Source organism: Chelmon rostratus, chromosome 7, assembly GCF_017976325.1.
Source record: "Chelmon rostratus isolate fCheRos1 chromosome 7, fCheRos1.pri, whole genome shotgun sequence".
In the NCBI taxonomy this organism is placed as follows: Eukaryota; Metazoa; Chordata; class Actinopteri; order Chaetodontiformes; family Chaetodontidae; genus Chelmon; species Chelmon rostratus.
Window position 1 is genome coordinate 19,610,704 of NC_055664.1, and position 20,444 is coordinate 19,631,147.

Sequence of the window (20,444 nt, forward strand, 5' to 3'; positions counted from 1 at the left end):
TACCTAATTAAAACAAGCAAATAATGCAAATAAATAACTAATCCCCCCCCCCCATTCTCTTGGTATCATTTCCTTTCATGTGATACCTCTGGATTTCTGTATGACCAACAGAAGGCAGGGTACTGACTCATTTTGCATCTAGAATTTAATTAGTTACACATGCGTTTCTACATATAACATGCAACATGTCAGCTCTGGCTCGCACAGAATAATCTATGTTGCTTGTAAAACCATCAAAAGTCGATTAGAAATTTTAACAGGGAGTGCAGCCCGCTGTCTGTGTCATTCATGTTCATGATTCAAACACGGATGTAGATATTTATTCATGAGCTCCATGTAAAATAAACAAGATGTACTTGGAAGGATATTTACTCATTGATGATAAGCCAAATTTCATGTGAGAAATAATTTTTTGCTTGGAAAACACGCATATTCGCAGTCTGAGATGAGATGCCAATATCTTTTCTATACACTAAACATGTAGCTGAAGTCAGCACTCGGTTAGCTTATCTTAGCATAAAAACTGGAAACGGGTGAAACAGCTAGCCTGGCTCTGTCCAAAGCTCTAAAGCTCCCTAATCAAGACTTTTTATCTCCTTTAATTTGTATAAGAAATTAGTGTAAAATCAAGACTTGTTTTACAGGGAGTTATGTGTCAGACTGTATCTTAACCAGGACCTGAAACTTCCTGGAGAGAAAGCAATTAAGTGTATTTCCCACCATTTCCTCTAAGTTGACAGCAGAATATGTTAGTTTCTTTCTTTTCAACCCAATCTCCAGAAGAAATGTTGCCACTGACTGTTTCTGAAAACTGCAAATATGGTGAAACTTTATGTTTTGTTACAAACATACAATGGAAAGATTTCATTCTGGCAACTGTGCCGTTCTTTCTTTCTTTCTTTTGTGACCATGCAGTGTGTCATGTTAGGTCCATTATTCAGATTTCAACCTCTAGAACTTTTAACAGTCTGTGCGGGACTGGAATGAAACATTAAGTGCTCCAATCAATAGGTTGATTCAGTACATCAAGGTCCTACATACATACATTATGCACCTCCACCAGTATGTGAATGTCACCCTGTCAAACTCATTATATAATCTTAAGTCTGTGCCAACCTTTGTTCATCAGTTATGAGCTGCTGCTAGCTTAGCTGCTTCAGCTTTCGATAAAAAGACGCTGCCATCAAAATGGCCGCCACCCCTATCACAATGAGGACGGCCACCGCAATTCCCAGGCCAACAGACGCGCCCCTGCCATCAGACTGGCCACCAGACAGCGCTGTGCATAGATGAGAGTGACACCATTATGGGATGCTTAATTACAGCAGACAACAAGAAGACATTATGACTCGCTGCAGATAAGAAATGCTTTTCATTTCTGGAGGAATCTAATTAGTAAAAACTTTGTGACTGGCAGTCAAGTTAATAAAGAACATACTCACCCTCCTCTTTGGAGACAATGGCTGCAAGAAAGACACGGAGAGTCAGTATTTCATTAAGAGGGAGACAGGAGGAGAGTCAGAGCTGAGCAAAGCCAGGAAATTTTAACATCTCTTAACTTCTCATGTGCTGAAAACAAACACCACATGTTCCTGCAGAACGTGTAATTTACTCTTCTTCTTCTCTCTTTTAGCCCTTTTTATTGAGGCATTCGTTTTCAGCTATAAGCAAAGTATTAGAAAATGTTCCTCCCTTGCTTTATTGCAGAGAGCCGGATCAAAATAAACGAAATATGAAGCTTCGAAGCTAGCTTAGCATTTGCACAAATAGAAAGGCACATAGGTGACATACGGGTCTCTGTCTTGGTCCTTAAAGCCACTGTGAGCACAGACGGCTCAGTGATGCTGTCCTGGACGACCGTGGTCTCCACACTCCTCCTCCTCCTCCTGTTGCATTGCTGCAGACGGAGAGACACGGGTTGGCGATCTGGTCGGTGGAATTGCAGATTTCCGCTTGAAATGCACGCGGCGCCTCCCTACCTTGAAGGTGCTGCAGGTGCTGCGCTCGCAGAGTCGGGTGATGCAGTGCAGATAGTAGGTGGAGATGGTCTCATTCTGCTGCTCGATGAAGCGGAACGCCGGGAAGTAGAAGCGGGCCTTTTGGCTATCCCCGTTCTCCAGCATGGTGGTGAGCTGATCTATGGAGCACCTTTCAATAGAAGGCGAACCTCACAAGTGCCCCATTTGAACATCACACGGATACATACAGGCAGCGTATTAATGATAGAAAGGCAGGGAGATGAAATCAAGACTAGGGCTCCCTTTGGGTTTAGAGGTAGCTGTGCTGCACTTCATGCATGGAAAAGAGGAAAACCTGTAGATATGTGTGAAGGTTTAAATGTAAAGCTGGACTGCTGAACTGAGCGACAGAACCCATTATCAATCCTTGAAGGACTGGGAGGAAAAGTTAAAATTAGTAGGCGGCTCACGCTTTTTTGGACAGAATTTCTTGAGGTGTTTTTGTGACTTACGAGACAAACAGATTAAAGAAGGTGGAGTTGGAGGGCTGCGGATTCACCGAGGCGTAGCACCGGTCCAGAAGAACAAAGTACCTGTGGAGAAAGAATGAGGTCCCCAGCACCGAGTCAGAGACTCCAGGTCACAGGTGGAATCCTCAAATTTACAATCTATCAAGACACAGTCGTGTGGTTGCAGACGAGGAGAAATGGAAGAGAGGGTCTGTTTTTAATCTATACATTCACTCAGGTGTCCACTCAGCCATCCATATATTCCAAGCATCGCAGACCTGTATTCATCAAACTGCTGAGAGTCAGACCTTCACTTTTAGTCCCATCAGGAACATAAGAATAACGTTTCTTACAGCGAAAACATACTTTTAGACTGAAGTTGGTTTAGAGTGGATCCTTGTTTGACTGCAGCTCAGAGGCAGAAGTGAGCACACACCTGCTGAGCTTTGGAGTGAATGCACAAAACCACAATATGATTTTAGTTTCTTATTTCTGTTTGATTCTTTTCTTACTTTGTGCAAATAATGAGAAAAAAGCTGCCACTGATTCTGTTTCTAATTACTTTTGGCATTTTCCTTTGTCTACACTTCTCTAATGTATTCCTCTACTTGCAGCAGGATTTCTTTCCTGCTCCACTTTGCCTTTCTTTTTTTCCCCATCTCAGCTGGTTTGCTGTTATTTCATTAGTATATTATTGTCAATTTGACATCTTAATTGTTACTGGAGAAAAAAAGACCAATATGGCAGATGTAAGGTAAATCTTTGTCTCTGATTGGCTCTTTCTACTCTGAGTATAAGGAGTCACCTTTCAAGCAGAAGTACACAGATATACTGCTTAGTAAAAACATGTGTACAACTATGTAAATGTACTCCATTAGAGAGTACAAATTCAGATTCCTCTTTTGGACTTGTCTCAAATCTTTACCTTTTATGAAGATTTTACCTCTTTGGGCCTCAAACACAAAGAGCCCCAGCTAGACTTGCTTTTTTGTGAGGGGCCACAACCCCAAAATCCTAACAACCGATTCACATCTGTTTCAATAATGTATTTTATTTAAGAAAATATAGAAGAAATAAAAATGTAAAATATTTCCCCTAAAATGGAAATACTACGTATGAGTATCTTTAAATTATACTTGAGTCCAGTACTTGATTAAATGTGTTGTTCTCAGAGGTTTGATAAATACAGGTCTGAAGCAGACAAAGAAAAAGCAGCAGGTGTCAGGTAATGTTAATGGTTCTTACTGGGACGTCAGGTTGGATGCAACCACCTCAACGTAGATGTTTGTCCTCAGTTCGACGCCCAGAGGTGACATGACAAGGGGCGTGGTGTAATTAATATCCTGGCAAAGAAAGAGAACGCAAACATTACACGAGCTTTGACATGAGATTCATTTTCTGAAGGTATAGTTTGCGTCGGTGCCAGGCGGAAATGAGGGTACGTATGGTGCTGTATGCGAGAAAGCTGTAAGGGGGCACCTGGTACAAGGTCATGCTGAGGGTGCTGATGAAGCTCCCATTGTTGTCTTTCAAAGCAATGGAGGAGGATGACCTATGAGGAAGAAAGGAGTGAGATCATGCCTGGCACGCAAGTGAAATGTTAGAAGCATTAATGTGTTTTTTAACCCACATATTATAACTTACACGTCCACCTGGGTGTTGTTGATGAGATACTCCAGAGGATAAGCACACGAATAGTAATACTTGAGCTCTGCGTTGTAGGTGATGGTGCCGATGGTGGGGTCGAAGGATCGGATCACCCCGCTCACGTTGACCGTCTGGATGTTGGAGAAGTCTGAGAATATTCCCGTCCCTGGCGCACTTGTGGTCTGAGGAATTATTGAAGGGAAGCATGATTATTTAAGAAGTGGTTAAAAATAAGTGTCGGCCGACATCTCTGCACAGCAGGCGGCGGTGATGAAATCGCAGCGAGGAAGTGGAACCACTTTCTCATTCTCCTCAGAAAAGGAGACGGATGGGATTGCATGTGTCTGTGTTTCATTAAGTCAAGAGCAGGATGATTCACCTCATGCATGTCTGCCTGAAGTTCTCTTATTATATTATTATATCTCTTATCCCTGAGTGCTTTTTTTTCACCTCCTCCTACCCAAAACACAGCACTCAGATACCGTTTAAGTTCCCTAAATCTGCTCTAACTGTCCTCAGATAGGCCCAAGATCCCACCACCCCTCCTCATGACTTTAAAACAGGACACTTCATCGATGCAACACTCACCAAAAAGTTACTCCCGCAGGCGTTCCCCTCTCTGATGGGGAAGCTGAATCTCACCACAGGAGGTGCCACCGAGGTGTCCAGTGTCCCCTGGCAGTCCACGTTGTCCCGGATGCGGTTGAGGATCAGCAAGCTCTCGTTGTAGCCGGTGTAGATGGCCGGGCAGATTTGAATAGACAGCTCAATGGCAGATGTGCCACAGACCACAGCGATGTCAGTGTACTCTGATGGTGATAAGATGACACTGTTATGGTCTTCATCATGTTAATAGCATTGTGCTAATCCAAACTCCTGCTCAGTATGCACATCATTTGTGCATGTGTGGACGAGTATCAAAGGCCTGCAATTCTGCAATTTCATATTGAAATACATTTTAAATGAGTATATATATAAATATTTAATTCAATATGCATGTTTCATCATCAACGTTTCTTCTGTAAACACCTATTTACCAATCTAATTAACACTTCAAGTGTGTTCATTAAATATGTGAAGTAAACTAAAGTCAATATGGCCTCCCTGAAGGTCTAAATCTGAAGTAAAATCAATGCGAGCTCTTCAGTTCAACACAAAAACGGGAGCTTGAAGGTCAGGGCCATCATACCTGGTCTTCTGGCGTACGCTCCGCAGTCAGATAGGCTGAGGGCCTCTCGGCCCGCAATACACAGGGAGGTCAGGATGAGGAAGCTGAATAAAGCCATCTCACTGCTCTGCCCTCTGTGAAAAAGCTGAGGCAAACACACAGACGTCAAATACAGAAAATCCTAACGAATCCAGAACAATGCAGAGGAGAACATCTGTAAGTCCAGTGAGGCGCTTTTAACAGTAACGGTCCAAACTTAGATGTTTAATCCAGAGCAGTCGAGTCAAGGAAACTTTGCATCTTAGCCTGGATCTTACCTCCTCAGTCGCTTTGCTGGTTTAGGATGAGGGAGCACTGGGCCGTTTTATATACGGTGAACGTGACCGTCGTGTTGTCCCAGCACTGTTTTAGGATTGGATGGAAACAGGGTCAATGCCACTATGGTGAAGCTGCCTCAGTTTGCGTAAACAATTCACTTTTTGTGGCTGAGGCGCTGTGGTCCTCTCCTGGAGGCAAATGATGAAACCCAACACAGCCCCCTTCAAAGTTACCAGCTTAGACAATGTCCATAAGGCTTTGTGACTTTGTGTGTGAATGTCTTAGCCTGCTAATATGAAACTTAATAAAGTAAGAGTATGTATGGTTTGTAGTCACCTGGGAACTCACGTACAATAGAGGAAAGAGCACCTGTTGTCTTCTGAGGAGTTTGGTGGTTTAATGTGACCTGGACGACCCCTAATTTGACAAATTGGCAAAAAAAAGACCTTTTTATATGACAGCTTTTGGTGCTCATAATTTTGTGACATACTATTATCAACAAACCCGTTAGTCAGACTGACATTTATCATGTTTAAGCCTTGAGAATTTCTTGTTTTTGAAGCGTACAAAGCACAAGATTTCCATGAGAATAATTGCATTCATGCTCACTAGTCAAAGTAGAAATCCTCATATATCTGAAGCGTCATTTAAAAATAGGTTAATGTTGAGGTTAACTGGTAGAAAATGATTGAAGGACAGGTGGAAAACTGATCATGTCAGGTGAGCCACCTGGGAAGAGAAAGCTCTGATCGGGGTCAAGTTGGAGGATGGGCGTCTCCGGCGATCTTTTGTCAGACGTATGAAACCACATTGTCAAATACAGGACACGTTATTATTGTCATGACGTGTGCACTTACTCACGCTGAGAGTCCTCTCACCCACACACACACACCGTCATTTATATTCCTCAGGTCTTAAAAAGATTCGCTTTCTTCGGTCTTGACTCGCCTGAACTTGGCTTTAGCATTCAAAACCAAATCCTGGCCTCATCTCCATTTTCGGAGGAGGGTTTAATCAATTATCGCTGATAGTAAACTGAGAGGGTGGATGATAACATTTATTCCTCTCATTTCAGTTATCTGTGGTCATTGTGGACGCTGAATACATCGCAAAATGGCCGTTGAAATGAGGGATTAGAGTGATAAAGAGCAGTGAGTGCAGCAGAGCCGTGCGGGTCACAAAAGCAGCCGCGGTGTCAGTCACGTGAGACGCAGCTGCCGCCAACAGACATTTATATAGGTCATCGGAAAAGAAAATCAATACGGCAAAAATTGAAAGATTAATTCTGGCAGTCATCAAATGAGCTCTGGCAGTGCCTGGTATTTTGTTCATTTTCCTGGGGATTGAACACCCGTGGGGCCATGACATTTGGAAAACTTTCACAGATATGTGCCAATATTAAAGAGTAAACTTCGCTGATCGTAGTCAGATAAAACATGGAGAAAATGGCCTGAAACCAGTTTGAAGAACTACTGATGACCTAAAATACAAATAAGTGTCATGAGGCAGCCCAGCATCATGGCAGGTTGTGTTTACCGACATTGAAAAACGTTGAAAAGGTTTTACATGACATAAATATAAAATTGTGCAGCTATATTGATTGAAATCAATGTTTCATGAGCTACACAATTCATGAATATACATTTTTAAAAAAACAGCTAATCCTTCAGTTTAATTGAATATCAGCACTTGTTTTTCTGCCACCTGCTTAAAGGAATTGATCAACATGCAAAATATCCCTTTTTGATAAGGTAACACACAAACACGTCTGTAAATGATCCAAAAATCTCCTATTGTTAGCTTAGCTTAGCAGAAAGACTGGAAACAGGGGGAAACAGCTAGCCTGGCTCTGTCCAAGGTAACAAAATCCACCCACCATTACCTCTAAAGCTCACTGATTAACATGATATAAACTGTGTTTGTTTTTTATACATATGAAACAAGCTAATTAGCTTGGAGCTTTAGAGGTGCTGAGAGCCTAACTGTTCCCCCTCTATGCTAAGCTAAGCTAACTCTTGGTGATAGTTAGTGAATTTCTTAAAATGTTGAAACATTCCTTTCTAAAGTATTTTTTGAGCCAAATCAAATTCACTTTGTTGATTTCAAATGCTACATGACACTCATTTGTTGATTTTAACATTATACAGCGTTATAATGCTTATTTATATATTATATAGCAAAGCCTGGCTCTGTGTTTCTATTTTTTTTTGTGAACTCACTGGTGATAAAATTTGTCAATATAAGTAATTTTCATCAAACACTGTTGCTTGTAAAGCTAATGTGAAGAACTGAAGACACCTGTTGAAGTGAGGCACTGGCTCGCACCAAAGGCAGGAAGGAAAAGCTACTCACTCATATATCTGCAGTCTTTTATTAAACTCTAAATATTAACTTTTTACTTGCATCGGAGTCGTGAGTGTAATGCTCGTCCAAACACAATAACTGATCGAACAATAAATGACAACGAATAACAAGAATGAGGTATTGAGGGCAATAAATACACAACACCTAAAACAATACAATAAACACATTTAATAATGTGTGTACAAAGGAAAGCGCACATGTACCTGTACATTATCATTTTTGTTTAAGTCTGTGGACACACTGTGCACATATTGTCAGTACCAGGATGCCATTATTATATACAGGTTTATTCATTTAAAGGTGGGGTTCCAAACACCTGAGGCTGTGCGCGATGGGAGGCGGGACTTCTGCAGGAGGCGGACTGACAGCAGGAAGAAGCCCACGCTGACCCCGCCCAGGATGACCACGCCTGAGATCAGAGCGCTGGTCACCGAGTTTATTGGCTGGGAGGGGTCACCAGAAGCTGGAGGGTGGGAAGGGGAAGAAAAGCAGAAACTTGAAACAGACATGTTCTTTGACGTGAGCTTAACATGAGCTGAGTTTGTGTCTTTTTTCTTTCAGGAAGAGAAGAACCTTTTTGTTCTTTACTTAAATCATCAATTTCCATGAGTATCTGCTGTCTTTACATGTTGTCCCAGGACTTAGTCATGGATGATATTATATTCTTTTCTGCGTTTCATAGCATTGCATAAGGGAGCTTACCAAGTTGAGAGTTGTCGACAGGTGTTTCATCTGAAAAATGATTTTAAAAGTTTTTATTGAAGTCATTTTTTACAGGCACTTTAATCTTCAATGGCTCTGTGGATGGACTGATGTAGCTATCTAAATTTAAAGGAATAGTTTGACATTTTGGGAAATATGCTTATTCGCTTTCTTGCTGAGGGTTAGATAAGAAGATTGCTACCGCTCTCATGCATGTCTGCTGAATATGAAGCAGCAGCGAGGAGCAGGGTTGCCAACTTTCTTTTTAACTACGGGGGGGTCAGCGGGGTGAAATCCGTGAGCCACCGCCACCGCCCACACACAAACACACACACGCACCAATCAGAGAGGAATTTAAAAACCTACAGGCTACTCATAGAATCTGGGGTTGCGGTACATAACCAAAGTTTGCTTGGTTTAACTATTACTAACCAGAAAGACTTCGACCATAATATGTTCACCTGTTCATCTCTGTTGCTATCAGATTGTTGTAGCATGCATTAGCAAAGCGTGTGTCAGTTGGCAACCCTAGCCAGGAGACGGTTAGCTTAGCTTAGCATAACGACTGGAAACAGGGGAAGCAGTTATCCTGGCTCTGTCCAAACACAGTCTGTCTAGCAGCACCTCTAAAGCTCACTACCCAACACATTATATCAGGTTCGTTTAATTTGTAGCGCAACCAAAGTGTAAGTGCTGCGTTTTAACAGGAGATTGTGAGACTCTTTATATGAGGCTAGCTGAATGCTAATATAAGCTAATGACTCTAAACTGTCTGAAGGAAACAAATTATAGAGCGGGGAATTTGTTTTTACCATACCTACCTGTTTTCAGACTTTTACTTTTCTTGCCAAGAGTTAGATGAGAGCATGGATACCACCTTGTGTTTGTCCATTTAATATGAAGCTACAACAAGCAGCTGGTTAGCTTAGCTTAGCATTTAGAATTAAAACAAAGAGAAACAGCTAGCCTGGGTCTGTCCAAAAGTAACGATATCACCTACTGGCACCTCTAAAACTCACCTATTAACACATTAAATCTAGTTAGCATCTTGTTGGTTGTTTAATCTCTACAGAGAGTGTAAGTATTACAATTTGTAGTTTGCTGGGACTATTCGACTAATTAGAGAAGCCAAAACTTTCATGAAGCCACAATATGACGATATTTTATTTATTGTTTTCTGTACAAATTAAACAAAAATTATATGTGCTAATTTGTAAGATTCAGAGATACTGAGACACAGCCAGGTTAGCTGTTTCCCCTGTTTCCTGTCTTTAAGATGAGCTAAGCTAAATGGCTACTGGAGTTAGCTTCATATTTAACGGACAGACGTGAGCGGTATTGATCTGCTTATACAACACTCAGCATTTATTTCCCAAAATCTCAAATCTTAAACTACTCCTCTGAGATTGAGTTTATTGTTCATACCGCTCCTGGTGATAATTGGTCCAGCGGTGATGACAGCGTTCCCAGATGCCGCTGGTGGGGAATCGGGGCTCTCCCCTTCATCCCGCCTGCGCCGTCGGCCACAAATCTGTCGATCACACGATCAGATTCCAGTCCTCATTGAGGTCAGGACACACATGGGGAGCCAGAAACTGAGATTCGCGGTTTATACACTTACTGGCATGAGCATGATGCAGTCGTCTACCCGGCAGAGCTTGGTGACGCAGTGCAAAAACACTGTTGACATCTTCTGGTGTCTGTGTTTCACAAAACGGAAAACCTCGAAGGAAAAACGGCCCATCTGACTCTTCCCGTTCTCAAAGACTGTTGTCTGTGGATCTTTGTAGCAGCTGTGTCGAACAAGTACAGCACACAGATACGCACATATGTTCACGCACACACTGGAAGTCTCAAGACTAGATGGGATAAGCCGTCTGGAGAACATGAATAGATAATGGCGCCCTTTTGTGGTTTATCAAGTCATCATCTTGAGGGGATAAAAAGCAAGATTACCCAAAGAAAAGGTCATAGCGGAGTTCATCATTAGGATTCCCTGAGGGGGTCGTGTAACAGTAGTCCATCAAGATGTTCCACCTGCAGAGGGACAAAACTGTGAGATGGGATGGAGGATAGAGATCTAACTGCACATGGGAAAGCACAGATGGGGTCATTCTCTGCTGCAGACTGGCGCCTTCACATAGTATAATAACATAATAGCATAATGAATGTAGACAAATCATAGAAGAAAAAAAAGATTGAATCTGTTAAAAATTATGTAGAAAAGACGCTCACCAAAATATCTTCTTCACTTCACTTTTTTTTTTGTAATGGCCAAATATCTGCTACATGAGCAATATCTCTGCAAAAGATTTATCACATCTGAAAATCAATATTCAGTAGTGATTATTGGATGTTATCTGGTGTACCGTTTGTCTAAGTTTGTGGCTTTCACTGCAGCAAACACTCTGGTTTTCAAAGCCAGTCCAGCCATCGGAATAGAAAGAGGGTGACTGTACGTTGAATCCTGTGCAGGAAAAAGAGAATAGAAAAAGAGAATGTTTGCTTTTTCACTCAAAATATTGAATTGGAAACTTGAAATGAAAAGAGGGGCTGACTCTGAGTTATATTTTAAATTTGGTGATACTCTGTATTTTTATTGTAATCAATAAATCCCTCGAAAAGATCAAAAACAACAGTGTGTTATTCTGTCTCTCAGTACTTTCTGAATTAAATTAAGCCTGTTTGTGGCTCTCAGCACCAAAAACATTTGTTCTTACCGAAGACGTTACTCTTTAAAAGCACATTGCACTTTCACAGGATTAATTATTTCCTAAAGCAGCTTGCTGTTAATAAAACAGGAACTGCTGGGGACTATTTTCAGTGGTGGAATGAGACACATTTGGTGTGTATTTACAGTAGTGAGACGGTGTATGTGGGATGATTCAGAATAAATGAGTGTCGGTCTTTTCATGAGATTTGTTGACAATAAGAAAAACATGAAATATCACCAGACCTGTGAGGATAAATCTGGAGAGATTTCATATTAGTTACATACTTTTTAAAATAGTTAACAGGTTCACTAAGTTGACTCAAAGATCATGAACTCAGTTTTCATGAATATAATTTTTCACATCTGAGCCTCATAATTCACGGCTTCAGAGTTCATGGCGAACACAGGTGTGTACTCACGTTGTACAGGATCAAATTCAGTGTGCTCACAAATGTACCGTTGCTGTCCTTGACAGACACGGCAGCAGAGGAGCTGTGAAAAGAGGCAGCACATTTACTTCTCTGGTATTTATCGATCTTTTGTTGCTTGATAAACAACTTTGAAAACCTAGGTTTTGAGGTAGCATAGCGATAAAGCAACAGCACGTTTATTTATTTATCTACGTGACAGTTTAGAGGAATGTATGCATGTGAATTAGCGTCTAAGTCATTAAGAAAATATGCATATTAAATAAATGATTTTCAGAATACCATAAGACACAAACCCACTCGGGCTTTTAAGCCAGGCGCATAATTGTCACCACAGTTTAGGGGAACAATAAACAAATCTTAATTCATTCTTAATTGAATGAATAAATCTAAATACCAATTCCTAGACTAACTCCCGAAAGGGCAAGTTTTCTTTTGGACACTAAAGGATTTTTTTGGCAGCAACTTACGATGCCAGCTGCGAGTTATTGACGAGGTACTCCAGCGGGTAGCTGCAGCTGAATTTATACAGCAAACCCGGCAGGTAGCTGATTATAGTCGGCGGGTCAGGGGTGTCGATATAGCCTGAGACATTCCCAATTTGTACCAGAGACATGTTTCCATAGGCATTGGCCCCGTAGGCAGTGCTGACCTGCAGAGAGAAACACCCATGTCACTTTGCTTTCACCCAAGCCAATGAACAACAAGTTCCTTACTGATTGAATTAAAACCACGTTCTTCTGCTTGTGTATTCTTTACCACCAGGCTGTTACCGCAGGCCTCCAGAGTGCTGAGACTGATGCTGAACAGGACCGCTGTGGGGAAGGTGTTGTTGTTGATGAAGCCGCGGCATTGGGCGTCGCTGTGGCGACCGTTCAGAGCCAAGTCTGCATTGGTGTAGCCGGAGAAGAGCACCGGGCAGAAGTTGATCTTCAAGGTGATGGTCTGCACCCCGCAGTACACACTGATGTCCCGCTCGCCTGGAGGAACAAAGAGGAAGACGAAGACTTGGCAACACCTTTTCAACCTCAAAGACAGGAAAGCTAACCAGTGGTTTACTGGTCTCCCAAACAGCTAATGCATGGGCCACACGTGTGGTCTTGCTTTAAGATAATTGAAACCTTTAAAAATGAATGTTAAAAGTAAAATTTAGCAAAAATGTAGCAAATTGCAGCTAAAATTTTGGTAAAAGTGTCCGCAGGTCCTTGACCTCGACAGCCCTGCTGCCTTAATGTCCTCCTGGCATTTATCTGACATCTCAGGCGAAAAGTAGTCCCTGAGTCGATGGTGGGGCTGAAACTCAGCAGGACTCTTGGAAAGGAAAGGAAAGTGTCTATAATATTTAAACATTATTTCACTTTTTAGTTGTTGTTGTTTTATCTATTCAGGCAGCTGTTCGTTTCTTTCCAGGAAATCTATTGTATTAACAAATTATAGACCCTTTCAAAACCATTCTATTTCCCAGCATGAAGGTCCGTTTTAAAGCCCTTTTCATGTTGCCTGGAGTAAAATTCTGGTGGAAAAACACTGAATCATTCATTCATTCATTTTAAAAGAAATCAACAAAGTGGTTGATGAAGCCTACAAATAGAATTAGCCGTAAGAATGTGTGTGTTTTTAACTGTGGGATGATACAACCCTCAAATTCCCTGACTATATACAGCTGCTACATAGACAGAAGACAGTGGTGAGAGAAACACTCAAAAAGCCAGGCAATAAAAAATTTACTTAAAGGCAATGTCAGAAAAATTAAGTTATATACTCATTGCATTTTTGAAGCTGTAGCTACTTCAAGTTGAGCTAATATAGTACAAAAAGATGTCATATTTGTAATGATGTAATATTTGTTTTAATGAAAAAACATCAGATAAATGTCGTGCAGCAGAGGCTGCTTTATTCACGGGAGATAAAGGTGCCATACATTAGAATAAAGTACAAGTAATACCATTAAAATTGTACTTAAGAGCTGGATTTGATTAATTTTTCATGATCTTATGTTGTGATAACACTTTGTTTTGTCCATTTAAGCATTTAGATAAATGGTTCAAAACACCTTATAAGCAGATATTAGAACATGTTCTTATATTTGCATACAACTAAATTATAGTGTGTTATAAACCATGTATTAAAGTTCACGCCTGCGGGCAGGATAACAGAAGAGTGCAGTGGAGTATTCTCACCAGGAAACCTGCTGTGGTGGTTGGCGTCACAGTTGTAGCCATTAAACTGTGTGGAGACCGAGACGGCGTGACTCATCAGCAGGAGGATGAAGCACGTTCGTCTCATTTCGGCACTCGAGAGAGATTTGCCCGCTGCCATCTTCAGAAGGTCAACATTGCATAAACCACATTCCTCAGGTACGTGTTAAAAAACAGCACTGATCTGAAAATTAGATGTTCAAAAACAATGCTCGCCCGAGCCCTCGCCTGCTGCAGGCTCTGACCTCTATCAAAGTAGAACAGCCTTTCTTTCCCCAGGTCCTCTAATCCTTCTGATCCTGCTCCCTGTGCCCCCTTTTACCTCAGACGCTCATGTTGGCCCAAAACCTCTATTACCCAACCCCTTTTAAACGGAGGTCACCCCTCTTTTCAGCTCATTTCATCCCACTCCCCTCTCTCTACCCCCATTTCAATTTTTTCTACACCTGTTTCCTGCCTTTTCCACAGTAATTGGTTGGGACCCCTCTTCCCCTGGTTTGTGACGACAGAAAAGTTCAACACCGTGGCGTGTAGCTTTTGGTGGCATCAGGGACCTAAACTAAACACAACGTCAGCCTTGATGAGAAAGATAGAGGGGCTCGTTATCCAAACACTTACACAAAGCCCCCGCTGCAGCGCTGAACATGGGAAACTCCGTCAGATCTGAATGATCTGGACAAATCTTTTCACAGCGCCCAGAAACCTGAGCACGCTCCGAGGGTTCCCACTCATCTCTCCTCGGTCTGATCTCCGTCTGTCAGCTCGCACAAACAGTGGGCCTCAGCTGGGGGGGGGGGCATCCCGGGAATTAAGCTGTCATCGGCTGCTGCGGCGGCCCACATTCACATGAACATAAAAGTCAACTCACGGTCTGATGCAGGGCTGTGTGTGGGTAATTGTGATGCACAAGGCATCACTTGGAGTAAAGGTATTCAGTGGTGTGTACAGCTCCATCACGGCGTGTTCAGCGCCGCAGAGGGTAGAAGTAGAATCTTGAGTCTGTTTTACACTTTGTTCCTCTGCCTCGAGATAACCCGCTCACCTTTGATTTTACTGCAGTCCGCCCAACAAAACAATATTAATATGTTGAACTTGTATCAGAAGAAAGAACTTCTTCATCCTCTCCTGTAGATTTCAAGTTCTTTGACATTTAAACTGATCCATGCAAAGCTAAAAAGGTGTAGAGGGTGGTGCTGGAGCCTTAAAGGATATTTTTCTGAATGTCAGTAAATAAATCCTGTTAAAAGACCAAAACCAACAGCTTGTCTCCCAGTACTTTCCAACATATCCTGTCTGCGGCTCCCAATCAAAGCCCATTGGTTTCTACAGAAATCTTAAAAGACGACCCACAAATATAAAGTTTCACTTTTTAAAAAAGGCTCCTAAAAAACCTGGGCATTGCAGTTTTAAACAAACGTAACTCAAGCAAAATTAAATAGGCCGTTCATTGGGAACTACTTTTAGATGTGTACTATTACACATGGTGGATGGGGTTTGTGGGGTTCACTTAACAAACTATAGTGCCCATGTTCATCATGGTGAAGGAACACATGTCACCCGGTGGAACAGTGGGGCTCACTGAGCTCTGTGGCACAGAGGAATGAGATTTACCTTTCAGCTTTGTTTACACGGTCAATACTTTTCAGAGGGATCAATTAATTGTGCTTTTGGCCTTTTTGTATAGAATAGTGCCAGCCATTTTTTGAGTAAACCCTCAATTTGCTATGTTACAAACAAATGAAAAGACTATAAGCAAAGCACCAAAAAGAAATAGCCAAAAAAGAATCCAATTTCTGACTCATTTGACTTGTGGTTTCGATCAATAAAAATCCAGTTTGTTGCTGTTTGATTGACGATATCACCAACGGCTTACTTTCTTTCTTACTCTCATCTCTCGTATTATTTTTCTTTCTCTTTAAAGTCTCTCCTTCAACAGAAAGACACAATACCGTGCAGCGAATGCTTTCTTTGCCTGTTTTCATCGGGCGCACTCGTGCATGTGCAATCTGTCTTCATGGTCACAAGGTCCATTTATTACCTTCTCTGGATCTTTCAATCGTATCGCACAATCTTCCTCAGCAGATGGAGTTTGCCCAGTTGTCATGGAATTGTAGACGTTTCAAGTTCCTTTTTTTCCTCAGCCCTCCTCTCTCTGAGAAATCTGAAGAAACTGGTGTTGCATCAGACACATGAGCAGGCACAAGGACGGATTAACCACCATCTTCCCCGAAGGCCTCAAACTGCCTGGATGATAATTAATATATGGTTATTTAGTTTAATTAGAAAATATTCAGGCATTATGCGCATGTAAAACACAACAATAACTCCAGAATGTTGACCTCAGTCTTTTTCTGTCTGTCAAAATCGAGTATTGATGCCTTTAATATTTGAGTTGGTATTATAGTTACACAAGCCTTTTGCCAGACTAGAGCATCAATATTGGAGAATGCTGCAAAACTCCAGAAAAACAACAAGTGCTGGATGGATTGCCATTTGGTGCACACAGCCATTGTCAGTGGTAACAATAATAATGACTGCTTTTCCACCATATCTGTGCATGGCAACTATATTGTTGTTAAATTTAGGGAAATTTTAGGCTTTGTTCAAGAATGATAGAGGTTGGGCAACGACAATGCTTAATGCAGGTTCGGAAAATATTGTGGTTAATCACAGTGGGAACAAGACAGGTGTAAATAATCATATTACCGAGGCTGAATTCCAATTAGCTGCTTTAGTTTCCGGGTCCTGGTGTGGTGCATGCTGACTCACTGCCACTGAGCGTGGAATCAAACAGCTCAAATATATCTTGACGTATACATGAAGCATTTGACTCAAACATCGTCTGAAGAGGAGAAAACGTCAGATCTGTGCGGAGCGATGAGGACACTGTCGCTTCCTCAGATTCATCCACAAAACAAACATTGTTTCCATTGTTTGAAGTTTGACTGGTCCTCTTTTAGTCACCTTCTTCATCTGCAGCAGTTAAATGGCACCAACATTAGCGTCACCACCAGCTCTCACCGTGTTAAACTTCTAATGTTTGCATAACAGCTGAGGATGGAAACGTCTTTTGTATCTTCCTTCACCAGTTTTCTGGAAATTAATTCGAAGTTTGGCCTTAATGTGGATGGAAAATTGGCTTCTGGCATGGCTGACTGACACATTTGAAAAGGACAGCGCCATCATTAGTGTTATAAGCAACATTAGTGCTTTTCATGCAACAATGTCTGCAAAAGTCCTATTTTTCCAGAGTAGAAATATTTTTTGGGCTCTGGGCAAAACAGGTTGTTCCTTTTTATCAGCTCATTTTTGCCCTGGGGCCGTCCCAGCGGCTTGATCCGGCCCTGTGCTCAACTGTTTCATAGCTTCAAAATATCTCTGTAAGTTTGGATGCATGTTGTTTTTTTAATCTGTGTACATTCAATAAGTAAAACCTTTTTTTTGTTGTTGTTTAGCTGAATCCACATCGGCTTTCTGGAGAACAATAGGCATGTTTGTGTATAAGCACAGAGGAACACTATATGCTTCCCACCCACGACACAGTCGCCCTCATCTAACACATCTCCTGCGCGTCACTCATCCTGGCCTGTGGCCTCACGTGTCGGACTCGGATCCGGACTTGAAGCCATACGGGAGCCCGGGGCCCCGCAGAGCCCTGAGAAACACAGCTGGCTGCAGGAGTTTGCTATTCACTGCTGCTCACCTGCCCCTCTGATGAGGTAGGGCTGAAATCAAATATGAAACACTTACAAGCAGACAAGTGCCATTCAGAGCAAACAGGATCAGATGGCTGCACACACATGAAATGAATACATATAGTGAACCTGTTACCATCCTGCTTATTTTACAAATCCCACCCAGCAAATGACCTATTTAGCCAATGTATAGCCATGTGCTCCACTTCTGTGCTTTAGTCACATGACTTTCTTTAAGATATAAGGTGAGCTCTCGAGACAAAGCGTGTGTCCATACATTCAAAACAATGCTAACTGTCTTGTTTATCATGTTGATTTTCTCTACTGTAACTTTCATCATAAATTAGCTGTTAATTTCTGATTTAAAACACAGCAAGATCCACGAGGAGCTCCGTTATTTCACCATATGTCAGACTTCTTCTGCCAGCTGTTATGTTGCAGGAAAACCGTCTTTATCACACACCATAATAGCTCGAGTCACAACTCTCCTGAGCTTACTGAATGTTTCCTGCAGGTCGTTGCGCTCAGAGACTTTAAACGGCTCAGGACCAACTGCCACACTTAGATCTGCCTGATAGAGCCGTCCCTATCTGATCAACCTGAAACATCCAGACTCAACAAACAGACGTCTAAATCGCACAATCTGGGCTGAATCACAAAACCTGTCGGTAATCTGACGCTCCGTTTTTAACGCAGGCGGGAAAGTGAAGCCCTCATCAAAGCCTGTGCTGGGATTTGATCCCCAGTGAGTAATGTTTCCAAAATCCAGGAACCTCCTTTTTTTTTACCTTTAATGTACTTTTCTGTAAATATTCTTTATTTGTCACCATGGATGATATTTATATCAGATTAAAATGGTGCACAGAAACCATTAAAAAGGGCTAAATATGATCATTTAGTTATAATGGTGTGCCACTGATGCGGTTGTTTAAAAGAACAGCTCGTCTGTCAAGGTGATTCCTCCTGAAAATGAAAATAAATAAATCATCTTTATTTCAAAGTGAGGAGATGTTTCTAGAGGCCTGTGTCTGCAGCTTTCGTCGGGCTAGGAAACTCCCGGGTGAGAGGAGAAAACAACAGGCTTGACTTATTGTTTATGTATGAAACCCAACCCTGTAAGGGAACAACACGAGAACAGCACTGCTTTTCTTTTAACATGACCTTGTCAAGGATATCACTCAGAGGGAACAAGCTACGTCTGTGTCTCATCCCGTTCATTTATCCACATAGGCACACCAGGACTGAGGGATTCAAGGTGCAGAATAATGCAGATTCATTTGTTCATGTTGTCATAAATGATATAAATGAACTTTTTATTTATCTATTTATGAGGGTAAGATGTGATTTATTGTTCTTTTACAAACAATAGATGAGGTATCCCCAAAAAAATATAGTTATACATTTTTGGGATACTTCATCTATTAATTAATTATTTTATTGCTATGTAATATTTACAATTTATTCCATAGGTTGTATAGCTGAATGTGGTTTAAATGAACTTTTAAGCAGAATAATAAAGGCTGAAATTCAATCTATAGTTTATAGTAGTAAACTGGTGGTGACAGTGATGATTCTGAACTTGAGGGTCAGTCTCAGTCAATCATGAAGTTTGATCATTTGGGCTGATAATCGGTGCGAGGCTTTATGTTTGGTGGCACTGTGCTGCCCCCGTGTGTTCACTGCGTCACACTGCACAACAGCTGCAGCCTCCACTGATCAATGCCTCTGCTCTGGAGTAACTAAGAACATTTACTCAAGTACTGAACTGTTGTGTCATTGTTATGTATTATTATACATTAGACTCTTCAGTATATATTCTAGTCACAATTAGCTCCATCTTGACAGTGATGCTTACACATCCACAGTTATAATCCAATGATATAATATGATTGATTTTGAAACAGGCCATTTTGCATAATGAGTACTTTTACTTTTGGTACTGTATGTATAGTTTAATGCTAGTACTTTTGCGCTTTTACTTAATTAAAGGATCTGAGTATTTCTTCCACCACTGGGTTCCAGTAAACTTGAATTTTACGTTAAGGTGGAAGTTTGTGCAGAAACTGCATTTAAATTGTAAATGTTTGACATTGTTAAGTTTAACAAACCTGCTGAAACAAAAGCGCAATGCATCTGGTGTAAAACAAAGTCAGCATTACAGTTAACCAATATTTTTCATGACGGTTTCATGCCTCCGCTTTGCTTCTATTTCTTACTCTTGCCTCATTTTGTACTCATAGACTCTTTTAACCTTATGCATAAAAAAAAACACAACTCAAATCTCAGGGTGAACTTTCCTTTGAACATCAGGATGTTTGACGCGTCTGATAGGAAACAAAATCCATCACTTTTTGATACAAGTTTGGAAGAAAATGCTCTCATAAATTTCTTGTGAATCAAAAACTATATTTTCTCTCATCATAGAACAACGCGTCATTATGTAGCCTCAGCAGGAGAGTTCTGGTTCAGTTGTTTCAAAGTTAAAGCCTCCACTATGTCATGTGTGAGGATTTCTTTTGAAATATATTTTGAATATTGTCACGCCAGGACACAGGAAGTAGCTTTTAGCACAAACAAACCCGCGAACATATAAAATACATGAAAATCAAACAAACCAACATACATTCAACTGTCTCTTTATATTGTAAACAAGAATATGATATGGTGCAAAGAAGTGCACAGAGAGCTGGAATAAATATTGTATGGTTAATGTAATAGATTACTTTAGAAACATGAAGCAGGTG

The 20,444-nt window shown here is 41.2% G+C and overlaps 2 protein-coding genes across 2 annotated transcripts; both read right to left on the minus strand.

Annotated features, from left to right (window-relative positions):
• Positions 1-1,142: 1,142 nt before the first annotated feature.
• si:ch211-229d2.5 (zona pellucida-like domain-containing protein 1) lies at positions 1,143-5,400 on the minus strand. The gene is made up of 10 exons (XM_041940864.1): positions 5,304-5,400; positions 4,703-4,923; positions 4,112-4,296; positions 3,947-4,019; positions 3,713-3,810; positions 2,471-2,551; positions 1,980-2,148; positions 1,792-1,897; positions 1,443-1,463; positions 1,143-1,279 (listed from the first exon to the last, which is right to left on the minus strand). Exons 1-10 carry the CDS (start codon positions 5,398-5,400, stop codon positions 1,143-1,145), a joined length of 1,188 nt encoding a protein of 395 aa, XP_041796798.1.
• A 2,854-nt stretch (positions 5,401-8,254) lies between these two features.
• Positions 8,255-14,093, minus strand: LOC121609775 (zona pellucida-like domain-containing protein 1). Its single transcript, XM_041941519.1, has 10 exons — positions 13,988-14,093; positions 12,567-12,787; positions 12,278-12,459; positions 11,799-11,871; positions 11,036-11,133; positions 10,623-10,703; positions 10,288-10,459; positions 10,092-10,197; positions 8,667-8,696; positions 8,255-8,427 (listed from the first exon to the last, which is right to left on the minus strand). Exons 1-10 carry the CDS (start codon positions 14,091-14,093, stop codon positions 8,255-8,257), a joined length of 1,242 nt encoding a protein of 413 aa, XP_041797453.1.
• Between the last annotated feature and the right edge of the window lie 6,351 nt (positions 14,094-20,444).

What these genes read in the sequence shown, in the direction of transcription:
- si:ch211-229d2.5 (XM_041940864.1), bottom strand. Translation starts at nt 5,400, where the DNA reads ATGGCTTTATTCAGCTTCCTCATCCTGACCTCCCTGTGTATTGCGGGC. An exon ending in GCACCTGCAGCACCTTCAAG is followed by an intron (nt 1,898 to 1,979) that starts GTAGGGAGGCGC and finishes CTCCGTCTGCAG; the next exon opens with CAATGCAACAGGAGGAGGAG. An exon ending in AAGGACCAAGACAGAGACCC is followed by an intron (nt 1,464 to 1,791) that starts GTATGTCACCTA and finishes TCTTTCTTGCAG; the next exon opens with CCATTGTCTCCAAAGAGGAG.
- LOC121609775 (XM_041941519.1), bottom strand. Translation starts at nt 14,093, where the DNA reads ATGAGACGAACGTGCTTCATCCTCCTGCTGATGAGTCACGCCGTCTCG. An exon ending in CCACCACAGCAGGTTTCCTG is followed by an intron (nt 12,788 to 13,987) that starts GTGAGAATACTC and finishes TTGTTCCTCCAG; the next exon opens with GCGAGCGGGACATCAGTGTG. An exon ending in GCCACAAACTTAGACAAACG is followed by an intron (nt 10,704 to 11,035) that starts GTACACCAGATA and finishes GTCCCTCTGCAG; the next exon opens with GTGGAACATCTTGATGGACT.